The sequence below is a fragment of the Bombyx mandarina genome, chromosome 01 (genome assembly GCF_030267445.1).
Source record: "Bombyx mandarina strain Sakado chromosome 01, ASM3026744v2".
Lineage (NCBI taxonomy): Eukaryota > Metazoa > Arthropoda > Insecta > Lepidoptera > Bombycidae > Bombyx > Bombyx mandarina.
The window spans coordinates 14,228,231-14,252,550 of NC_143208.1; the positions used below are offsets into that span (position 1 = coordinate 14,228,231).

Consider the following 24,320-nt stretch of genomic DNA (forward strand, 5'->3'; position numbering starts at 1 on the left):
TTTTTTTTGTTTTATTGCTTAGATGGATGGACGAGCTCACAGCCCACCTGATGTTAAGTGGTTACTGGAGCCCATAGACATCTACGACGTAAATGCGCCACCCACCTTGAGATATAAGTTCTAAGGTCTCAAGTATAGTTACAACGGCTGCCCCACCTTTCAAACCGAAACGCATCACTGCCTCACGGCAGCAATAGGCAGGGTGGTGGTACCTACCCGCACGGACTCACAAGAGGTCCTACCACCAGTAATAATGTATCTTATTACTATTGTCTGTACTGCGCATTTCGCAGTGTTTACCGTTCAGAATTTTGATGATGACGTTGGATACGAAGATATTAACTGGAGTCCTCAGTAATAGTTTCAGTATCGGTATTTTAAACGAGGCGATTTTAAAATGTTGTTTACTTATCGTATAACCTTAGTGCTCAATTTTGTTATCAGGCTTAGTACTTCGTTACAATTAGTGAGTTGAGCCGTATTGGTGCTAATGCCATCGAACTCGCGAATATGGTACCGCAGGCCACAAATATTGCGCTGTACAGTTAAAATGTTGCGAACACTCGTGGCAGCGTCTCCGTAATGGCTGTGATTTCGTTTGAGGACGTTTATTGCGGTCCTCGACTGTGATGCTCTCAATTTAATGTGGCGTATTACCCTTAATGCGGACAAAGTAGACGAGCAGCTCCCAGCAAAATGGGAGGCTAAAATGTAAAGAGCTGCTTTAATACTATGGCTAGACGTGGTGAAAGATAACTGTTTTACTGAAGTAAAACGTCTGAGCTGTAAGTTTTTTCCAGCGGTTTGTCAGTTGAGTTTTCGTTTTTTTTCTTCAATATAACTCATATAAAAATATTTCGATTTGTAACAAATAAGGTTAGCCTTTTCGTAAGGTATGTAATTTCATCTAAGCCAACCCGAACCCTTTCGAGGAAAGTAATCCCAATACCTTGAGCAATTAATTTTTCTAGTGAATATTTAACAAATTCTGCGACCGATCGGGTGAATTCAACGCAAAGCTATACAAATTTTAATATTTCTTACCCTACAAACTCATGCATAAGATTACTTCGTGGCTGAAATAGGCAATATAGTTTTTTTTATATTTTTTTATTGCTTAGATGGGTGGACGAGCTCACAGCCCACCTGGTGTTAAGTGGTTACTGGAGCCCATGGACATCTACAACGTAAATGCGCCACCCACCTTGAGATATAAGTTCTAAGATCTCAGTATAGTTACAACGGCTGCCCCGCCCTTCAAACCGAAACGCATTACTGCTTCACGGCAGAAATAGGCAGGGCGGTGGTACCTACTCGCGCGGACTCACGAGAAGTCCTACCACCAGTTTTTTTTATTACTTATATTGGTGGACGAGCTCACGGCTCACATGGTATTAAGGGGCTACCGAAGCTCATATACATCTGCAATATACATAAATGCCGCTACCCACCTCGAGATATGAGTTCTTAAGTCTCAATTTTTACAGTACAACGGCTGCCCTACTCTTCAAACCGAAACGCATTACGGCTTCGCGGCGGAAATACGCAGGGTTGTGGTACATACCCGTACGGACTCACAAGATGTCCTACCACCAGTGGACAATGTGGTAACTAATCGCAGAGGCTCGAAACACGTCGCAATCGAATAAAAAAAATATTATATCTTCTAGTGTCAAGAAAACCAAAATTATTGAAGAACCAAATATGAAATATGGAATATGGAAACTACAAAGTAATCATTCACCAAACATGTCGTTTGAATAGCTGAAGCACCTGCAAGCGAAGCGATCATATCAAACTTTGTGTAAACATGCATCCAATTGTTTTGCAAACATCATTTCTATATTCTACACACGGTCTGTTAACTTTTCATTTCCTTATTTTCAAAGCGATATACTATGGATTTGAAATAGCCAATATCAGCTCTGGTTTTAATTACTTAGATATGTTGCTTTTAGCGGAACTCAAAGGAGTTTTATAGCAGCTTTTATTGATGAATGAATAAGTAAGCAAAGAGAAATAGCAAATGTAAAATCAGAGTCAACATTTCTTTTACAATATTGCTATTTTTATTGGGTGCTTGTTAAATAAGTATTTGAGTTCTTCAAGATTCTCCGGATTAACTATTAGACACAATATTTGTAATAATGGACGATTTTTACTTACTGTATAAAAATCATATATATCTTCTGTGGAATAAATTTCGAAATTTAAGTAAAATGGAACTGCTCAATTAGAGTAAAGGAGCTTGATATAGATTACCATCAGTGCGCCAATAAAATAATGAAAAATTACTTTTAATATAGCCACAACACAGTTACTATTGTCATCATTCTCACATAGCAAAAAAGAAATTGTATCAAAGCCCGGAAAAATTACATTCATATTACACTTGGTTTCAGGAGCCGAAAATGTTCAGAGAAATTTGAAAACTCATTTAAACGATAATAAATAAGCGTTGATTATCGTCTCATTCCAAAATTATATTGATTAGCAACGAAAACGGTCAGAATAGCTTAACTTTCGGTGAACTTACGAAAATAGCCCATTTTTAAAATAGCTTGCACATTATCTATCTTATGCTAAAAGTAGTGTAACAAAATATTCCCTGAAGTATACCTATATTAATATATTATAGAAGCTACACTTTTTTTAACGACGATGTAGTCTTTCGTAGTGCAAATGAGATCTTACGATGTTAACGCAGCGTTGCGGCGCTTCGCATAGACTCTTTCTTACATATCCCGCCCATAAAGGACATGACCTCACTCGTGTAATCTTGTAAGTGTAGGTGCTTTGATTAGACATAACGTATGTAGGCTACTACGTTTTTCATCTCCGTGGTTAAGTTTTAGTAATTATTCATTTTAAGTAGCATTAAAAGTTTATTGAAGACTCGCTTCTCTCTCTCTCTCTCTCTCTCTCTCTTGTTGCTTAAACCATTTGATTTTAATCAAAATGCAAAACGTTTCACCGTCTATTATTCTTAATGCCACATTCAAACAATACAAACATTGAACACGTAACTTGAGCGTAATTTATACGTAAAACAACTTGATGTAACAATCCAAACAAACAAATATGTTTTCGAATAACAACTCTTGTTTAAATTTAAATAGGAAACAAACGTTCACAAGAAAACTTGGTCAAAAAATTATCACAACTTTAAAGTTGTAAATTACATTGTTCATGTGTTCAAAACTAATTTTTCAAACAAATCGAACGCGTCCATGCAGAAGTTATTTGATTATTCATGCACCGATAGTTTTTAACAAACAAAAGTTTTTTTTTTTTTTATTACACAAAAGCTCTATGGACCACGTTGTGTTAATAAGTTACCGGAGTGAACATCAAAGTTGAAGTACCAATATCCCTTCGATTTTTCAAAACGCAGAAGAAATCGCTATGGCATGGTTACCATGTGGCATCGGGGATTTACTAGCGTATGGAACACTCGCACTTTGGTGAAGACCTTTGTAACCTTACACAACTCTCACTTTAAAGATAAAGTGCTGCTAAAGCATCATACAACCAGCTGTTTTGGAACAAAATTAGGGAGGGTAGTGATGTCTCGACTTCTGCGAGTGCACCATCTCGCAGAAGGAGGCGGCGGGGCGCGTGAGAGACGAACAAGCCCGCCGCCGTCGAGCGGGGGCCAGGGAGGTGGACCTCGCCCTAGCCCTGGCCCTCTAAGTGTTTCGGGTCCCCCTCACATGTCGGATTGGGGACCGGCGAAGGGAGCCTAGGAAGACGAGGTGCAAGCTGCTCTGCACGCGTTTTACGTAAGAGCATCCGGGTGATGGAAGGCCGGCTATCTTCGACCCACGCTGGTTTTGACCCAGCGGAGTATTCCGTAGGATAACCCATTCTAACCGGCGCCATCTAGGCGGGCTGCCGACCGAGATGGCTGGTGGTCGTGGCGCCGACGACCGCCAGTCCGGCGTTCCGAGGGGGAGGGTGATGGGAGAGATGTGCTCCGCACTAAACGCTTCACTCTCCCCCCTTTGCCTTTTCATGAGTTCTGTCTCATGCGAGGTTTGGATGTTGGTTGTTGAGCGACAGGAGGTTTTAGTCGGTTCGACTCCGATATACCCCGCCCGCCATCCCCAGTGGAGGGTGGGAGTCCGGCGATTTCCACCGGACCAAAAAAAAGGGTAGTGATGTCTGTCAGTGCAGACGCGACGTCTTTAATCACCAAAAGACACTGGACCCAAAAGAGGCAACACATGATTGAGGTTTTAACAAGTCTCACATATTATTTTAAGTTGGAAATTTGTATGAAGAAGATTATTTCCCAATTGAATCTTTCATGATATATCCCCGATGGCTTTGTCGAAACACGAATGACGCTCATTACAATTCTTAAAACTCAAACTGCTCTTTCTTGCGTGAACTGTTATCCATTGCTTACGTTCAACTGACCGTGTTGCTATTGTGGTATCGATAGGTTAGATACCAAATGTGATAATTGCTTTGAATGTGATGTGTACATATAATGAAGATTTCGAATGAAGGCATTACGTAATATAAAAATATTGTAAAGTAATGCTATTGTTAAATAATGATTGATTTTATTGTATCAATTGGCATTTCATCATCAATTACTCCGAACTAGCTTTTTCTTCTGTATTATGTGTACTGAAAATAAGGAGACTATAACTTGTAGGCACATACATATCCTAAATGCGGAATATATTTAACAAAGGTATTGATTTCATTCGGAATTACCTCGCGGTCGCTAACCACTGGACCAGAGAGGCCATTGATTGATTTAGGCGTAGTTCCTATTCCAAGAGGCAATTCCTATTATCAAGCATTAAACATTATGTTTTTTTTTGTGTGGTGTTACGTGGTTACTGCAGCCCATAGACATCTACAACGTAGATGCGTCACCCACCTTGAGATATAAGTTCTAAGGTCTCAGTATAGTTACAACGGCTGCCCCACCCTTCAAACCGAAACGCATCACAGTTTCATGGCAGAAATAGGCAGGGCAGTGGTACCTACCCGTGCGGACTCACAAGAGGTCCTACCACCAGTAATTACGCAAATTATAATTTTGCGGGTTTGATTTTATTACACGATGTTATTCCTTCACCGTGGAAGTCAATCGTGAACTTTTGTTATGTACGTATTTGATTAGAAAAATTGGTACCCGCCTGCGGGATTCGAACACTGGTGCATCGCTACATACGAATGCACCGGACGTCTTATCCTTTAGACCACGATGATTTATGTAATTTTTGTGGTTACTATCAATATTCATAGTTGTGGTTTTCGTGGTACGTTTGGTCTGCTTTTACTCATTCGTGCTTCATTTATCTGATTGAGTTCGAACTTTTTATGGTCATCGGCTACGTTCTAGGGAAGGTGGGCGGCACGTGATCTTCAACGTGTTTTTCGACTAATTACATATTTGTTTAATTCACTAAATACTTACCATCGAAGTATTGAAGTGAAACTTCTAATGCGACTTCTAACAAGGTTGCGTTAAACATTTAACGATACCATACTAGAAAGAGTAAGGGTGAATGCGTGGCACTCGAACGCATAGGCGTTGTATACTTGTTACAGGCCAGCGCGGCGCGAGTATCAGCGCGAGCAGTGAGTAGCGTCCAATATATTAATGAAGTATTTAAAAAAAAAGATATGTATATCTATTTTTCTATCTATAATTTAAAATATATATAATATAAATGTTAAAGATGTCGCATCTTTTATACACAGAATTCCGTATTACAAGAGCAATCTGATATAAGGATGAAAAATGAAGAAAACCACAATACTACACATCGAAAAAGAAGTTTCACTTCATTCAAGTGCACCAAGTTGCACGCACCGTTATTTAAAATATGTAGGATAACTGATTCCTCTGGTGTTGGAATGAGTTATGTTCCGTATGGCGTAAGACGTATGATTTAAGTTCAGTTTGGATTTACGTTTACAAGTGCAGCAGTGTCTTGGCTGTTTGTATCCATGAGCTATAGTCACATGTCATACAAACTGGTGTGACAATGACCTTCACAATTCTTGACGCAACAGGAATAAGAATTTTCAGAATATTGACTATTCAAATTTATCAGTTTGTAGTCCTCTCCAATGAATTCTAGATTTTTCTATAATGTAATGATTGATCTAAGAATTATATGGAGTTGTATGGAGAGCCTCAAAATAAACTGTACATGAATCCGTTTAAAGGTGATTTTTGCATAAAATCTGTACTTCTATTCGACCTTATAATTATTTCGAGAATTATTTTCCTTCAACGGCCCCATCAGCTACGAACCTTAGGTACTTCAAGCTTTTAAAGAAAAGGAAACTTCATTCTCCTACGTATGTACTTGTGTATGCACATACTCATTACGGAGAATCACTATTTTCAAACTTCCAAATTGTGCGACCTAATAAATTCTAACAAAACATCACGTTGCTTTCTCAAGACCGTCCTTAAGGTATGTTATTATTCCATTACTTCACTATGTTAAAGTGGTACTGGATTCTTACACAAAGAACTGTCACTATTGTTGCCAGGATCAAGATATTAAGGGGCTGAAAGAAAGATGGTTTGGGTATGACATTCGAAGAGAACTTATTTATAAAAAATACTTTTATACTAACTAATATTAAATATGTTTCATGTTACAATACTAGTATTTTTATTTTCTAAGCATGGATCATAAGAAGTGCCAGTTGAAAGATGTTACTAGGATCCGTCCACAGACTTTAAAGGAAGTACTACTCTAATTAAATTGATATATGTGACCTAACTAGTGCAGTAGGTTCAAGATGCGTATTGTTCTTGCTAGAAGCGTTCGGTACGCATGTTGGTAGGTATAGTCTATGATAGACACAAAACCCCTTAATAGCTAAAAACATGTTGAATTTTACTCCAAATATTTTAATTGTGGAGCTTGTATTGTAAAATTGTTAATTCATTTCAAGTATAACTGTATGAAATTTGTGTTCTTTATTTGATTAAATATGTATCAGATACATCAACACCCAAAACTGTATTCATTGTAGTGTTTTTACTTAATTGAACGAAATATAGTAAAATAATTCATTTGTTCAAACCGGGTGTAGATAGATGTAATAGAGTCCTCTAGTTTTGAATTAATTTCAGAGCTGCGTACACTTTCAGTTCAAATAAAATTCACAATAAACCAAATGGGTTTATCGGGCGTCTTTCAATAATTAATGGTGGTGTAGATATTATTAAAAATTCTTTCAGGCTTTGGAGGAGCCGCGTCACGCTGTTTGGGTATTCCATGATTTATGTAAGGCTTTTGACAGCGTTGAACGTAATATATTGTGGTGCATGTAATTCTTTAAGTCTTGTTTATCTGAAAGAACCCAAATAGCAGATTTTAAAGGAATAAAATACGGTACGGCACCTTACTTATTATGAGTGTTTCTCGTGTTCCTCCCTTCTTGTTTCTTGTATACATCAGCAATTTACCAAAGTTATATGAAAACCGCTACGTGGTTCTTCTCTACAATAATACATATAATCTGTACTAATATATAAATCGACAGTGGTTTTTACGGATGTTCCGTTATAACTACTGAACCATGCATCCGATTGACTTGAAACTTTGTATCCATGTAGAAAATACATGTACTTAATGGATAGGCTATATTATATATTTATATGAGTGTTGGACTCCCTGATAATAATAACAATAAATAAAATTTTAAAGGCGCAGCAAAGCGGGCGAGTACGGCTAGTACATACAACAAAGATGGTAAATTTTGTTTAAAAACTGCTTTACCTCAAGAAGCTGTTAGTTCGTTTCATGAAATAAAAGGTCTAGAAATATTTTTCATAGAGAGAAATATGTGGTAATTAGCACTATATCAAATGTATAATAACACTTTAATAGTACGTGACCGCAAAAACTCGTTAGTACTCAAAACGATAGAAATAAATTAAGGACATTAATAAAACATCATATTGAACCATAACAAATGTTACTCGTAATAATTAAGTCTGTCAGAAGTTCTTTAATGCGTTCTTGTTATTGGCAGGTAACGTATTAAAATTTTATCCAACGTTTTTTCCATCAACGTTAGAGCAACAGTTCCGATGTTGTTTTATCAAATTAATACATTTAGATTTCAATGTGAAAAGGAAACCATGTTCTCGTCACTCCGTACTAGGAGGTTGGAAGAAAGCGAAGTTGTGTAAAAACAGGAAAATACTATAGAGACGGGAATGCAGTTCTTAAATGAAAAAAGTCATTACCATCCATCGGCTTTAGTTATGCTGGTTCTTTTATGTACTACTTTTTGAATGAAAGTTTTCTTCGTAGGGGCTCAAAGTCTTTAGTTACAATTAGTTTGTTGCTTTACAACTTTGTGAAAAACTGAAAGTATGATTGGCTTTAAGCCCTTTTTTAATACCGATATGCCAAATCACCTGCAAAGGTAGGTACCGCCACTCTGCCAATTTCTGCCGTGAAGCAACAATGCGTTTCGGTTCAAAGGGTGGGGCAACTGTTGTAAGACCTCAGAACTCATATCTCAAGGTGGGTGGCGGCATTTACGTTGTAGATGTTTATGGACTCCGGTAAACAATTAACTCCGTGAACTCGTCAACACATCTGTGCAATAAATAAAATATCTTCTTGATACGAGCCTCGTAATTCCAACATTTGAAGCTTGCAAACCCCTTTTTTTCGGGTAGAAAGCCGAACCTCATCCACGAGGTTTCCGCACCTAATCAGCAAATGTTGTGATCAGACCGCCTAAGGATGTTATAAGCCCCTACACATCAAACGAATCCCCCTGCACTCTCTCTCCCGACGTGAGATATCCACTCTGAGTCAGAATTCGGGCAGATAGGAGGGTCACCGCGGTCAACGCTACAACCAGAATCGGGGACAAGTACGCCCAACCGACGGGTCGTCCAGACGATCGTCGATGACGCCGTTCTCAGTTAGGCAGCTCGGGCGTTGCCGTTGGTGTTCCAGTATACCTCGCTGGGTCAGAAGAAGCCTGCCAGGTCGAAACACGTTTGAGTGACGGTAACGTGCAGCGCAGCCTCGACCCTTGCAGGTCGCCCGGTGATCATGACCGAGAGCAGACGGCCTCCTCAAAACTTTCAAACGCTGATTTAACCTCTTAGTGTAACAACATTTCAAATCAATGTTAAAATCGTGACAAAGTAAGAAAAAAAAGATGTGTGGTGTCTTGGGACACCGGATAGGAACGAAGTTCCTTATTATAAAAATATTAATTTTAAGTTCTATTCGAGGTATAAAGAAAATAAAACTGGAGTTTTAGCAACAACCCACGATCATTCGGTAACGTGGGAACTTATTGTGGTACACTTCATTCACGGTTGTTTGCATAAGAGTTAGTGTATTGCGCAAACGAACGCTCTGAGATCATAGTCAATGAATGATAAAAAATATGTTATTTTTTGTACGTTATTACAAAGTTAAATCGTACACTGTGTGCATTACTAATAAAAATCTTAGGTTACGGACGTTTTTCCCCGGTTAGGGTATCCCTCCGCATCGTCCCATAAGGAACTTCGTTCCAAAATCATTTTAGAAAATAGTCAAAGTGCCAGCCCTACTGTAAACATTTTCTCTTTACGCGTTAAAAAAATATCACCATTACAATAAGTGAGAAGCTAAACCTAAAATGGGAAACCGCGTCACGTAATGCAGATTAAATACAAACATATGACCGTCAAGTAAATATGGATTTTCGTTAAATTTGCAATTTGAAAGTGTACGATATGTTAAGTGGCGAGATTTTACAGGGATTTTAAATTTGTGATGATTCAGATTAAGTTAGACAGGTGTAGTAGCTGTGGTATTTTTGTGGGCAACACGATACATACATAAACTTGTTATATTGATATGGCAGAACTGAAATAAAAACTCTTAGCCAGATTGCGTTTTGCGATAAATACATTCAGGGAAATTAGTTTCTCTTCGGACCCAATGAAGTCGTTTGTAGATGCGTTAAGCTTGTTGTTTTACGGTTTTCGTGTTCCACAATATCAACGAGGATATAAATGTTGATACTAATAAAGTAAAGTGACGACTATTATGTATTTTTATTATTTTTAGAAAGGTATTTCATTTTTCATTGGTCGTAAAGTTAGCTAATAAAATGAGGTGTCACCAAGCTGCGTATTTCTTGCCAGATTCTGTCACGCGTAGCCGTTGGAAGGACTGGAAAGTAATACTACATATATTGAGACTTGGACCTTGGCATTATCGTAGTGACAAATGGCTTTAAGAATGATGAAGATCTTTCGAGAACTACATGATCGATTTCCCTGATGTATCTTTATTATATTCGTAATTGTCAGTATTTCACATAAATTCGTGTGAATTTTATTATAAAATAGCAATAATTATAGCGGAACTATGACCGTGTCTTAGCAATCTATATATATAAAAGAAAGTCGTGTTAGTTACACTATGTAATGTAGTCTATGGTTAATTATTGTAGAATTTTGAAGTTGACCGGTTGATGTGTTTGTTTCGCGTTCCTATTAGTTTATTGTCTAGAGATAGATAATAAAGTCATGGCGCGACCAACTCTATCAAATCGTTCCCGACGAAGCCGTAATGCAACTAGGATTCGAAACATTGCGAGAAAGGACTGAAGAAGAGCAAGACAATACAATAATAATAATAATAACAGCTAAAATATATGACCAATAAAGTATCATTAAAATACTTGCTTTTTTAATTTACATTAACTATACAAATAAAAAATTGATCTTGATAAAATTACCTACCAATTGACCAAATCCGAGCGTGAAATGAAGGAAAACCTAATTTCGTCTACGCGTAGCCACGTGTAATATCCACGTTAAAGTTTTGTTGAAAAAACAGTGAATTTACAAAGGATTTCAACATTCCGAAATGTCAGTCCAACTGTTACGGTAGCGGACGTCAAAAGCAAGGAATGTACATTTAGCTGGTGCAGCCCGCAAACCGCATCGCTTTCCGAAAGGTATTCCGCCTGACGTGTTCCGATATGAGTATTTTGGGGTATGTCAGAATGCACCGCTGTTTCGGATTAGCAAATAGTTTTAAATGGCCTAGACAAGGTTTTTCTTTTCAATTTCTGGCAGCGTTTCAATATGTTTCTCTGTATGTATGTGTACATATATATATTTCACTGGATTGGTACACCGCGCGTAATTCGTTTCCAAATGATTCTTGTCCACCTGATGGTTGTGTGGAAGAGATCACTCTTTGCGATAAGACCGCCAATTGTACTTTTTTGTTTTTAATGTATCGCACTGTTTATTTGTTTTTTGGTGTACAATAAAGAATACTCTCTCTTTCTCTAAAATTTGCAAAATTGTGTTGACTCTATCACAGCGCTGTAAAAGTTTTATATGCTTGTGACGTATACATTCGACTTCATACAGTTGCACTTCAATGTACCAATGTATTTTAAGTGGGATAAAACAGGTCTTCACCTATCAAGTTCTCCAATTTATGTTATGGCTGGCAATAAATTCTAAATTCAAATGAATATTATTTAAAAAATATGGAATTCTACTTTCAGATTGAGTTTCTCTTTATCCACAGTACTCACAGACCACACGCCGACAGACTTGTTATTTTTCAAAGCCTAGACAGCCCAGAGGCTGAGAAAAAATTAAAACCTGAGAGGCAGTACAAAATGCCTTTGAAGAGTTTGTTAGCTTCTGTACATCTGACTTCTTCAAGTATGAATAGCATTAAAAAATTACAAGTGAGCTGGCCGAGATGCATCGATACCATGGATGCATATTTTGATTGACAGTAACAAAAAAATTTTTATACAAAAATAATATTAATTTCTGTATTGAAAACAAAAATTTTGTAGGTAAGACCATTATACAACTCAGCGAAGCGTGGACGGGTTACACCGGTGAAAAATACTTCGCGTTTATCTCAATTTAGTTATAAATGCTTACTCTGAAATCTTTTAAGCGCTGTTTAATTTGTTTTTACCACTCGTTTGTTTTGATCTGTGCGCTTAGTGCGAGTTTTTAGACTTCTCCCTTCTTCTTCTTCTTCTCCCGACTTTTAACTTCCCTTCGCCGCTAGGGGCGCTGTTTCAACTTCACACAAATTTTCGTTAACTTTTACGCGATCGACAAGTTAAAAACTGTGCACACTAGCTAATTTAGAATACTACTTTTATTTATTTATTTATATATTTAAGGTCGCTTTTTAACAACTAGGGTCATTAAAGACCACAGTTTACAGTATCATTTTAAGTTACATTGACTTGAACATCATACTAAATTATACAAACCAATGATCTTTAAAAAACTAAGGGTCTGTTTTTACCCATCTTGAGTCAGACAGTCTATTGTTCATTATGGGATTAGACAGAATCTGACTGAGTCCGTCATGAAGCAATTCATAATATCTTGATTTATGAACTTTTAAAATTAAACGAACACTGCTTTGGTATGCATGACGAGCGCTCGAGATTTTTGTGCCACGCCGCTCTTTAAACGTCCCTCGTGGGTATTAAAAACAAATTTCTAAACGTAATTTTCGTTCAGCACAGCACAAGAGCCTGTAAAAATCAGGAATCCGCCTTTTTTATTACGGAGTTAATAATTTCGGTGCTCTCATTTATTGGACCGGTATCATCGGATATATTTTCCGGATCTACCCGATATTTGAATTAAGATTTCTAACATTCGATTTAATTATGAGATATTAAAATTTATTCCACGGTACATAGTGCAAGTGTCAAAATATCTCGTCCGGGGTGCCTCAGTGAAAGGAGATCCGAAAACTCAAAAGTGAAATGACTTGAATGAGAACAACGAATATTTTATGTTATATTAATTCTACTGTGATATAAATGATAATAGCTAGAACTGAAGACGTCACACGCCCTAATAAGAACTAAACGAAAGAACGATCTGATATATAAGAATTGTATATTTTAAAACTTAAAGAAAACGGTGAAATCTATCAAGTTATTTGAATTCAGAAATTAATTACAACATTTGCCTCTGAAATCTTACACCGATGGAGAAATTACTTTTTGTTCACTTAAAAAGGTATTTCATTAATTTTTCTTGATGAAACATTTATTTTTTTATTAAGTTTCTGCATTAAATTAACTTAGGTAATAGTTTAAGAAACACATTAATGATATCCGCGCTCTTCACTGATGACACCGCTATCTACTACTCGTGTAGGAAGAGGTCGCTATTGCATCGGCGACTCCAGATCGCAAGTTGCATTGACATCAAATCCACGAAAAGCACAGCGGTGCTCTTCAAAAGGGGTTGCCTTCCGAATACCACTTCGAGCAGCCCACTCTCTAATAGACATCTACGACATAAACGCGCCACCCACCTTGAGAGTTCTAAGGTCTTGAGTATAGTTACAACGGCTGCCCCACCCTTCAAACCGAAACGCATTACTGCTTCACGGAAGAAATAGGTTGGGTGGTGCTACCTACACGCGCGGACTCACAAGAGGTCCTACCACCAGTAATTACGCAAATTAAAATTTGCGGGTTTTTATTACACGATGTTATTCCTTCACCGTGGAAGTCAATCGAGAACATTTATTGAGTACGTATTTCATTAGAAAATTGGTACCCGCCTGTTTTTCGAACACCGGTGCATCGCTCAACACGAATGCACCGGACGTCTTATCCTCTAGGCCACGACGACTTCAAAACTTTCTCGCCGGATCTTCTCGGTGGGTCGCGTTTCCGATCCGGTGGTAGATTCTGCAAAGCACTGCTCTTGCTAGGGTCAGTGTTAGCAACTCTCCGGTTGAGCTCTGTGAGCTCACCTACAAACGTTAGGGTGAAGCTGAAATAGCCTTTCAAGGCTATCAGCATAGGTAGGAAAAAAAAAGACTCTGATGTTCAAATGGTTAGCGAACCACACAATACAACAGGTTGGTCTTTGTGAAAGATATTTACTAGCCGATGTCTCGGTCTATTTGTTCTTGTGTTTTTTGTTTCCGGCGCCCCTAATACGGGTTAAATCCTCGTTTGAGGGCTTTATTTAATGTGCATTCATTATATGTGTGCTATTTTAATGTGTAACTATTACTTTAATATATTCGTTAAATCTTATTAATTATAGAGTATGAAAAAGGAAATAATGACTGTACATTTACGGGAATTTTAATTAAAAAAAAAATGTTTATGGCGTCATAGTGAAAAACATCTTGTGATATTTTTCCCTAGGCGACGTATCAATAACGATCGTTTCCTGTTACAGGCTGCAGCTATAAATTGAATTCTTCTTAAAAAGTGTTGGTGCTCAATTTTTTCTCTCTCGCTATTGGAACTTTAATAGTTGAATCAAAAGGTAATTTATACGTTTCGGAATTCGTCTGTAGGCGAACTTATTACAAAAAAGACCAAGGGAAGTTTTTTAGTGACCGTAAATATTTAATAATTTTGTCTCCCATTTAAAATACAACACCTTAATTGTATTCCAATTAAATATATTCATTTGTCAGTGTGAAAAGTTATGCGACAATGGGGACACATAGTACACGTTCACAAACTAAATTAAATTGGCACTACATAAATCTAAATAAATCGCGCAATAGCCCTGTAAAAGTGGGACTTTACTTGGTGTACTTTTAGAAATATTCGTATTGTTTGTTCGAAACAAAATCACGAAACCGTAAAAAGTTCTAGGTTTATTTGAAAACGATGAAAAAGCCAGTATAAAGCACAAAAAGCACGTTTTACCGAACCTCGTGTCTACAAAGTAAAAGGAAGTTGTTGTGTGCTTTACGTTTCAAAGGCTTCTCTTCCCCGTGAGTTAACTTTAAAACAACGAGTTTGAAATATAATAGACAGTACCTTGTCCTTTTCGGAGCGAAAACGTAAAAAAACCATAACAAGCTGCAAATTGTTTAATTTCCGGCTAAAAAAATGACACATTTCTTTGAAGGTAACGTAATGTGCTATACTTAGTAATATGAGCTGCTGCAACGGCCGCAACGCACCATCGCGGTCAGGGTCATCCGTGGTTATCGCACCATCTCCTTTGAGGCGGCGTGTGTACTGGCTGGGACGCCGCCTTGGGTTCTGGAAGCGGAGGCGCTCGCCGCTGACTATAGGTGGCGGGCTGAACTTCGTGCCCGGGGCGTGGCGCGTCCCAGCCCCAGTGTGGTCAGAGCACGGAGGGCCCAATCTCGGCGGTCCGTGCTGGAGTCGTGGTCCAGACGGCTGGCTGATCCTTCGGCTGGTCGTAGGACCGTCGAGGCGATTCGCCCGGTCCTTGTGGATTGGGTGAATCGTGACAGAGGACGCCTCACTTTCCGGCTTACGCAGGTGCTCACTGGGCATGGTTGTTTCGGTGAGTTCCTGCACCGGATCACAGCCGAGCCGACGGCAGAGTGCCACCATTGTGGTTGCGACTTGGACACGGCAGAGCATACGCTCGTCGCCTGCCCCGCATGGGAGGGGTGGCGCCGTGTCCTCGTCGCAAAAATAGGAACCGACTTGTCGTTGCCGAGTGTTGTGGCATCGATGCTCGGCGACGACGAGTCGTGGAAGGCGATGCTCGACTTCTGCGAGTGCACCATCTCGCAGAAGGAGGCGGCGGGGCGCGTGAGAGACGCACAATCCCGCCGCCGTCGAGCGGGGGCCAGGGAGGCGGATTTCGCCCAAGCCCTGGCCCTCTAAGTGTTTCGGGTCCCCCTCACATGTCGGTCTGGGGACCGGCGAGGGGGGCCTAAGAAGACGACGTGCAAGCTGCTCTGCACGCGTTTTACGCAAGAGCATCCGGGTGACGGAAGGCCGGCTATCCTCGACCCACGCTGGTTCTGGCCCAGCGGGGTATTCCGTAGGGTAACCCACTCTAACCGGCGCCATCTAGGCGGGCTTCGGACAGTCTGCCGACCGAGAGGGCTGGTGGTCGTGGCGCCGACGACCGCCAGTCCGGCGTCCCGAGGGGGAGGGTGATGGGAGAGATGTGCTCCGCACTAAACGCTTCACTTTCCCCCCTTTGCCTTGTAATGAGTTCTGTCTCATGCGAGGTTTGGACGTTGGTTGTTGAGCGACAGGAGGTTTTAGTCAGTTCGACTCTGACATACCCCGCCCAGTATCCCCAGAAAAGGGCGGAAGTCCGGCGATTTCCTCCTGACCAAAAAAAAAAAAAAAAATACTTAGTAATATGCAATAATATAACGTAGTCGTCGTGGCCTAACGGATAAGACGTCCGGTGCATTCGTGTTGAGCGATGCACCGGTGTTCGAATCCCGCAGGCGGGTACCAATTTTTCAAATGAAATACGTACTCAACAAATGTTCACGATTGACTTCCACGGTGAAGGAATAACATCGTGTAATAAAAATGAAACCCGCAAAATTATAATTTGCGTAATTACTGGTGGTAGGACCTCTTGTGAGTCCGCGCGGGTGGGTACCACCACCCTGCCTATTTCTGCCGTGAAGCAGTAATGCGTTTCGGTTTGAAGGGTGGGGCAGCCGTCGTTACTATACTTGAGACCTTAGAACTTGTATCTCAAGGTGGGTGGCGCATTTACGTTGTGGATGTCTATGGGCTCCAGTAACCACCTTAACATCAGGTGGGCTGTGAGCTCGTCCACCCACCTAAGCAATAAAAAAAAAAAAAAAAAATATGCCATTTTGTAAACTATTTTTCTTAATCTTCTTACATTATTTGCGTAACTGAATACTGTTTTTGCTCAACAAAATCCCCAAGTCAATCCCTCTTGGATTTAACCTGAGATGCAATTAGATTATTGGAATTTCAACGAGGTGCCTCGAGTGTATTTAGTTTAATTGACACGCTCTGGAAATAGCTGCGACTTGTAATTAATTAATATGAGGACGGAGTTTGTTTACGTCTATGTACTATCAATGAGCCATTTTAACAAATGCATAAAAAAAGAAAAATAATGGTGTTTTTTTTAAAGTTTATTATCCTTCTTATATTACTTACTAGTTCCATAATATTTCTACAAATGATTTATTTTTAGCCTATACTCGTAATTGCTGGAATATTAGTTACTGGAATATTACTGTTATTAACAGCGGATTAGAATTTTTTTGAATTTAGCGATCGGGGTAGTTGAGAAATATTAATTTAATGACGTCACTAGCAAACAGTAGATGAGCGACAGTGATAGCAAAAAGTCACCGATACACTGTAAATTTCCTCATGAACGTCTATGAAATAGTAATTGCTAGTAATAGTCATTGAACAGTTAACGTGGATGCTGTTCTATCAAAATGCTTTCTTTTTACTAATTACTATAGAAAATAGTTTGAAAGCCAGGTGTATGTTCGCTGCTAAATTCACAAAAGGCTTTTGGTATAGCTTATATATACCTCAATGCAACTAAAACGAATAAATATGACTGCGATTTCAATTTTCAAATATCTATTTCATACTAGCTGACCCGGCAGCCTTCGTAGTGCTTCAGTCGATAAATAAAATACCTATTTTTTTTTATAAACTTAAAACAAAAGGAATCCGTCCGACGGGGGACACATCAAAGGAAAAACAAAATTGTTATTTTTATTTAATTTTGAGCGTTTTCATATTTATCTACCTTTTAAACCTTCTCTGGACTTTCGAAAAAAATTCAAGACCAAAATTAGCCAAATCGGTCCAGCCGTTCTCGAGTTTTAGCGGGACTAACGAACAGCAATTCATTTTTATTTATATAGATGAAATTATTATACATTAAATTATTTTTCTACTTTTATTTAAATTTTCACATTATTTAAAAAAACATTTTATTATTTTTGATTATTATTATTCTGTTATCACATTTACAGAAATGATAATGTCAAAGAGGTATATTGCTTCGTTTCGTTCGTTTATTTTGGTTTGTTATTTCCAAATTATTTGCTTAACACCAACAACGAGGCTTCTGGCCACACTATAAATAAATGTTGTTCCATAAACAAGCTTTAACAGTTCTGGCTGCATACATCCGGATCATACGCACGGTAGAATTTCATTCCAGTAGCCTTTGGGATGCAAATTCGGACGGTGTAGTCCTAACAAAACAATTCGACCGTAAGAAATAAGTAAGTAAATACGATAAGTTTCAACGAAACGAAACCTTTATCGGTGTATCTCAATTTAAGCTAACATTGACGTTACAATTTGGAAGACCATTTTATTTATTCTGGTTTTTAGATTAATAGAACAATACGAAGATATAAAATGTTTGCCTGCGAAATACTATGCGCAGCCCTTGACCATTGTCTTTTCTATAGGTTTTTTTCAGCAAGTTTGAAGTCATCGTGGCCTCAAGGATAAGACGTCCAGTGCATTCGTATCTAGAGATGCATCGGTGTTCGAATCCCGCAGGCGGGTACCAATTTTTCTAATGAAATATGTACTAAACAAATGTTCACGATCGGGTTCCACGATGAAGGAATAACATCGTGTAATAAAAATCAAACCCGCAAAATTATAATTTGTGTAATTACTGGTGAGAGGACCTCATGTGAATCCGCACGGGTACGTACCACCACCCCGCCTATTTCTGCCGTGAAGCACTCCAGTAACCACTTAATACCAGATGGGTTGTGAGCTCGTCCACCCATATAAGTAATAAAAAAAAGGAAATTGTAGAAAAAGCAGCATAGATGTCAATTAAAGGAAGAAATATTTATACATATTTTCAAAGGTAAAATCTTTGAGGTGTGTAATTGTTTTCACGTTATGATATCTGAAAAGCATCGGACTGTGAATTAAACAAAATCCTAATACAAAAATACTATGTAAGCTTCAATAATCTTCAATTTGAAAAATATCTTTCAGGTTGGGTTTTAAAAGGCAAAAAAAATTACATAATAAGATGCGACGTCTCTCTTTGATTTTATTCTTCGTAGCTATTTGTTCTTCGTTGAAGTCACAACTTTCAACTTTTAATGAGGAAAATATTAAACAAGCTCTCCGTTGTTTTACAAAGTGCATCCAATGGTAGATTGAAAAAAAAAAAGATCTATCTCCACAACTTCTTTAATTAATCCCGACTGTAGGTACTGTGTATATGAAAAATCGTTTATAGGCGTTTTTTAATGAAATAAATTTATTTCACAAGAATCGTTTTCTTTAGAGCTAAATTAATAGCGAATTAGTATATGTTGTTGTATTAAATAAGCTTGTCATTAAGCGCTTCACGAATTGAACTTTTCTCAGTTTAAGCGAGTAGAGTTTGCTGAAAGCTTTCATTTTAATGAAAATAAGTATAAATGTGTAATAGTTTGTGGTGTAGGTTCTTGTAATTGTCGAATGAGACGGGTGGTTATTCGCTCAGCGAATTAACGCTATGGTGTATTATGTGCATGTGGGCAAGTCTAATAGTGCTTTACTTTGCTGCTAACGATACATGCAATCTCAACTGTGGCACAGACGATATCTATGTCGGTACATTTATTTTAAGTCTATACTAATACAATTGGAACTTCAAGCGTATTGAGTTTGGTGGTACTTTCGTCATTATACCTATGGAAATTAATAAATCTATCCTAAAAATCACACATCGAAGATCAGTTCAAGGCTACATAATTCTCAACATGATTATTTACGGGTTCTGAATGGAACACTTAGTTGAAGTGTAAGGGTTTAAGCCAAAAAGGTTCGATTTTTAAACTAAAATCTGTTACTGATTTAATTTAATGTCTCTACCATTCCAGATATGCTCTACTCTCAACGCCTCCGTCCACGGTGCCACCCGCGCAGCTGAGGATAAGCAGGATTGGCTCAGGATAGTCCAAGAGAGAGATTTTAAGGGAGACGACGATCCCCAGCATTGAAGATTATCGACGAGAGGAGGATTACCATTTACAATTAAAATTGCTCTGACGGCTTAATGTCGCATTTTTTTATTACCATAATATTATTTATATTATCATTACCGTCAAAGTGGAAGGAAAGGGGACGTAGTCCCATGCGCTGGTCCGATCAGATTAAGACGACTTTGGAATCCAGCATCAATGTCGCTATCCACTGCGCGGAGGACAGGAGTGAATGGAGGAACATAGTCCTATCAAAATTTCTCCGTAAAGGTCACGAACCTCAGCACTGAGGAATACGACGCACGGAGGAGGATATTATTTTCGAAGCTTCGAAGACGTAGTGTATAAAATGATTTAAATGTGACATTTTTGTCTTTTTACAAATATCTTTAGTTTAGTATAATAGTATAGTTTAGTTTAGTATAAACTAAAGAGTAAATTAAAATTTATTTAAATTTATAACAATGATAAAACGCAACTCATAGGCCCAATAAAGCGTGATGTAAAATAATGACAAAAGGAAGAAACTGAAAAAGTCCCTTCTTATGCCACGTTGTAATGGATATATTTTTTAGGGATTAGCCCGAGGAAGGTACATGTCAGACCGACGGCTGGTTGTAAAACACTTGCCAAGCCCCTATGAAGCATGATAAGACGACATGCTGTGCCGACCTCACGTCAGGACAAAACGAAGAAGATATTTCGCCGATGTCGTCCGCCACCACTAAAGTTGTAAAGTATTCAATATTAAACAGCAAAAGTAGTTTCAATCGTTTTTTTTTTTTTTTTTTTTATTGCTTAGATGTGTGGACGAGCTCACAGCCCACCTGGTGTTAAGTGGTTACTGGAGCCCATAGACATCTACAACGTAAATGCGCCACACACCTTGAGATATAGTTCTAAGGTCTCAGTATAGTCACAACGGCTAAACAATCGTGTCTGTGATTCGCGGAAACCGAATAAAGTACTTTACCATTCATTCCGAAATCACAAGCAATGTAAACTACTGGTCAACGGGTGGTAGGACCTCTTTTGAGTACGCACGGGTAGGTACCACCACCCTGCCTATTTCTGCCGTGAAACAGCAATGCGTTTCGGTTTGAAGGATGGGGCGGCCGCTGTAACTATACTGAGATCTTAGAACTTATATCTCAAGGTGAGTGGTGCATTTACGTTGTAGATGTCTATGGGCCCCAGTAACCACTTAACACCAGGTGGGCTGTGAGCTAGTCCACCCATCAAAGCAAAAAAAAAAATAGTATAAGACTCTACACGAAAGACCTTAGCGAAAAATTCGTTGGATAATATTGTGTGCCGATATAAGCTAGTTTATTTTCAACTGTCCAGTTTATCTTTAATGTTACGGAATTTTCACAAACGTGCTGATAAAAATATATTGTCAGATAATATAAATGTATTTTGAAATCGTGTAACGAATTCTGACTGCGCGTTAGATTCCCCGTCGAATCGGTGTCTCTGTGAAGAATAGATGGTAGTCGGGGCTTATCTGCTTCTTCTTTGATCGTCTGTATTTCTGTTAGCAACATATCGACGGTATCAACTTACCATTGAGATTATTATCATTGAAGACGCGAACCTGTTCCACCTGATCAAGTTACAGTTGCCGAGCAACAGCCGAGAATTCGGAACCCACTACTATTTTATGTTGAAAATGGGAACGAACCAAAGCACTAAGAAACATAAATAATATGTATTTAAAACAAAGTAGCCCATACTGAAACACCATAATTTCGGTTTTAGGTTTTTACACTACATTACATCAATAAATCAATGAGTACATTAATCAGTATGTAAATTTAGTGTCAACATTTTATCGTTAGCAGCATATTGGTGCTATAGGTATTAGCATTATTTACAGAAGGGAAGTTTGAAGTTCTAAACTGGAAATTTTGACTATATAGATTTTGTTTTTTTGAAATCTATGGACGTATTGTAAGCGGTGAATATGAAGAACTCAGAAAGAAGTGATGTGCCTGCTCACTCTTATTTTGTTCCAAAATCGCTTTTTTGTTTTACGTTAACTGTTCGAATAATGTTTCTGCTTCATCTAAAATTCTAAACTCATAAAAGTAACAAACTGAAACGTAAGTCAATAAAATTCTTTGTAGTGGTGCTTCCGAGTTGGAAATTCAACCGCAATAACTTAATATTGAATAAGTCACGAGTCTTAAAGTTAGGTTGCATCTACTTCAGGTCAAATAGGTTCGGTCCAACTTCCTCCGACTACAGCGAAATAACGTGCAGCTCTTTGAGTTTTGTAAATATATTTTATATGGAAATGAAAATTCAGTAGAAAATACAATTCTTTTAAAATGATTTTCTATTACCGTTTTCACTTGATACTGTTTCCTCGACGAAATACACTTCAACGAGAGACCTAACAAGCAGCCAGCCATATTATTCTCGACGCAACAACGAAAATTAATGTTAAACTCGGCAACAATACACTTTGCCAGCTTTGTTTTATTGAAATATTGAAATTTTTATTTAAGTATTTATATTTTCACAACGTTGTGTATGAAAAATAAACATTTTATTGAAGCATAGGTAGATTGCTGACTTTCACTTGCATTATTATTCATATTGTCTTTATTAGTATTGTTATTATTCATATTAGTTTATACTTATTATCCTCAAGCTAAGATAGATACAAACGGAAACCGGTAGGAAAGCGGTACCTACCGACCGAACGCACGTTACTTTGGGTGGCTATCTTAATCCAGAATTCGTCGAATGTCCTCTAGAGAGCTCTTGGAACCCGGGGGTCGATACGTGGTATAAATCTTTATATACCCCCGGATGTGGATCCTCACACGGGCCGACCTCGTCGATGTCAAAGTCAACAATTGCAATTAGTGATGTACCACATTCCGCCTGATGCGCGCCGCAGCGGGCGCAACGGGTGCCTTGCAGAGTAGGCCCCTCACGTCGGTACATGAAGTAGTTCAGACTTCCGAACCTCTCCTGAGGTCTTAGCTTGATCTCATCCAGGAGCACAACCTGCGGACTATTCGCCTGGGCCAAAGGAAGTGGTTTTTTTCTTTTGGGGGTTTACCCAGTCGGGGTTTCAGTATATTATGCGCAGCTCTTTCTAAGCCATTGAGGCACGCAATCAACCGAGAGAAGCGACTAAAGAGTCCCAAAAGGACTGCATTCGTGTTCAATATTCGCGTTCAGTGTAAAGCATGTACCATAACCCGTAGACAATGTTTCGTAAGAAGATGAGCTCATTCGCCCATTCACCATTAACAATAAATTAATTAATTAATGTTAAAGATTTAATACCGTTAATTAGTCAGTGCATTATTTTGAAAAACCTAACCAAATCAGATATTTTGTATTATAGGTTTGTTATACATTACTAGCGACCCGCCCTCGCTTCGCTTCGGAAAATGTAATTTATTATTGATTTCTCCACTATTTAATGGATGTTATTATACACATAAACCTTCCTCTTCAATCACTCTATCTATTAAAAAAACCGCATCAAAATCCGTTGCGTAGTTTTAAAGATTTAAGCATACATAGGGACAGACAGATATAGGGACAGAGAAAGCGACTTTTTTTTACACTATGAGTGAAGATCGAAGAAGATTTTTATAGAAGCAAAGTTTTGGATGCCACTCCGAAAATTGAGTTTCACAAAAAGGTCGTTTTTGTTGAAATTCGGTCAGGACAGCATTTGTCGGGTAAGCTAGTATACTTAAAGTTAAATGATGCACTAAAATGCAGATAGTTTACAAAGCTATCTCATCTCAAAGAGCTTATAAGCCCTATTTGTCACTCTAAGTTTATTTAATCATTTCGTTTTTACTTCAGTTGATAATATTTTATCAAGTTACCAACGATATTAAACACGAAATCTCCTTCAACCGGATTAGTTTTAGATTTGAAGTGAAAAACTTGTTTCACACAACACTAAAAACTTGAAATGAGCACCATTTTCAGATATTCATAAAATTGTATTAGATGTTTGAAGACCATAATACTGAGGTTTTTTTATTCGTAACTAATTTGAAAACTATAATGATATAACTTACCAAAGATAGTTCCGATGTTGAGAGCGAGATGGTGGGAGATAGCTCCGTTGAAGAGAGAGTCGAAACACGCACTCAGAGCCCTGGCGCAGGCACTAGTCCCGATCTGAACAACAGAAAAATATATTCACTAATTTATTTAATTCATCTAAATATTAATACGTGAAGCAAAAGCTTTGTGTCCCTTTTTACGAAATTTGCGCGGACGGAGGAGTATGAAATTTTCCACACTTATAAAGAATATAGAGAAGGAGTGCACAATGCTAATATTTTTTTAAAATAATGCATAAAAGATACATTAAATCAATAAAGAAAACATTATACACACTACCATATATTTGACACACACACATACATATAATTATACTCTTTGTTTATTATCAATTGTCAAACTTTTGTTAATGTTTAAAGTCTGTGGTCAAATTCCGAATAGATGAATATTGTTTGTCTTTAATGTTATTTATCAATAGTGTAAGTTTTGGCGAAATCTGTGATTATATTA

The 24,320-nt window shown here is 38.1% G+C and overlaps 1 protein-coding gene across 1 annotated transcript in view; it reads right to left on the reverse strand.

Moving 5' to 3' along the window:
* The window catches only part of LOC114252513 (solute carrier family 7 member 14), a 159,417-nt gene that overhangs the window by 79,516 nt on the left and 55,581 nt on the right, over positions 1-24,320 (reverse strand). The window contains exon 6 of the mRNA XM_028186996.2: positions 23,822-23,924. Within this exon, the coding sequence (XP_028042797.2) occupies positions 23,822-23,924 (103 nt within the window). The remainder of the gene's footprint in view (positions 1-23,821; positions 23,925-24,320) is intronic.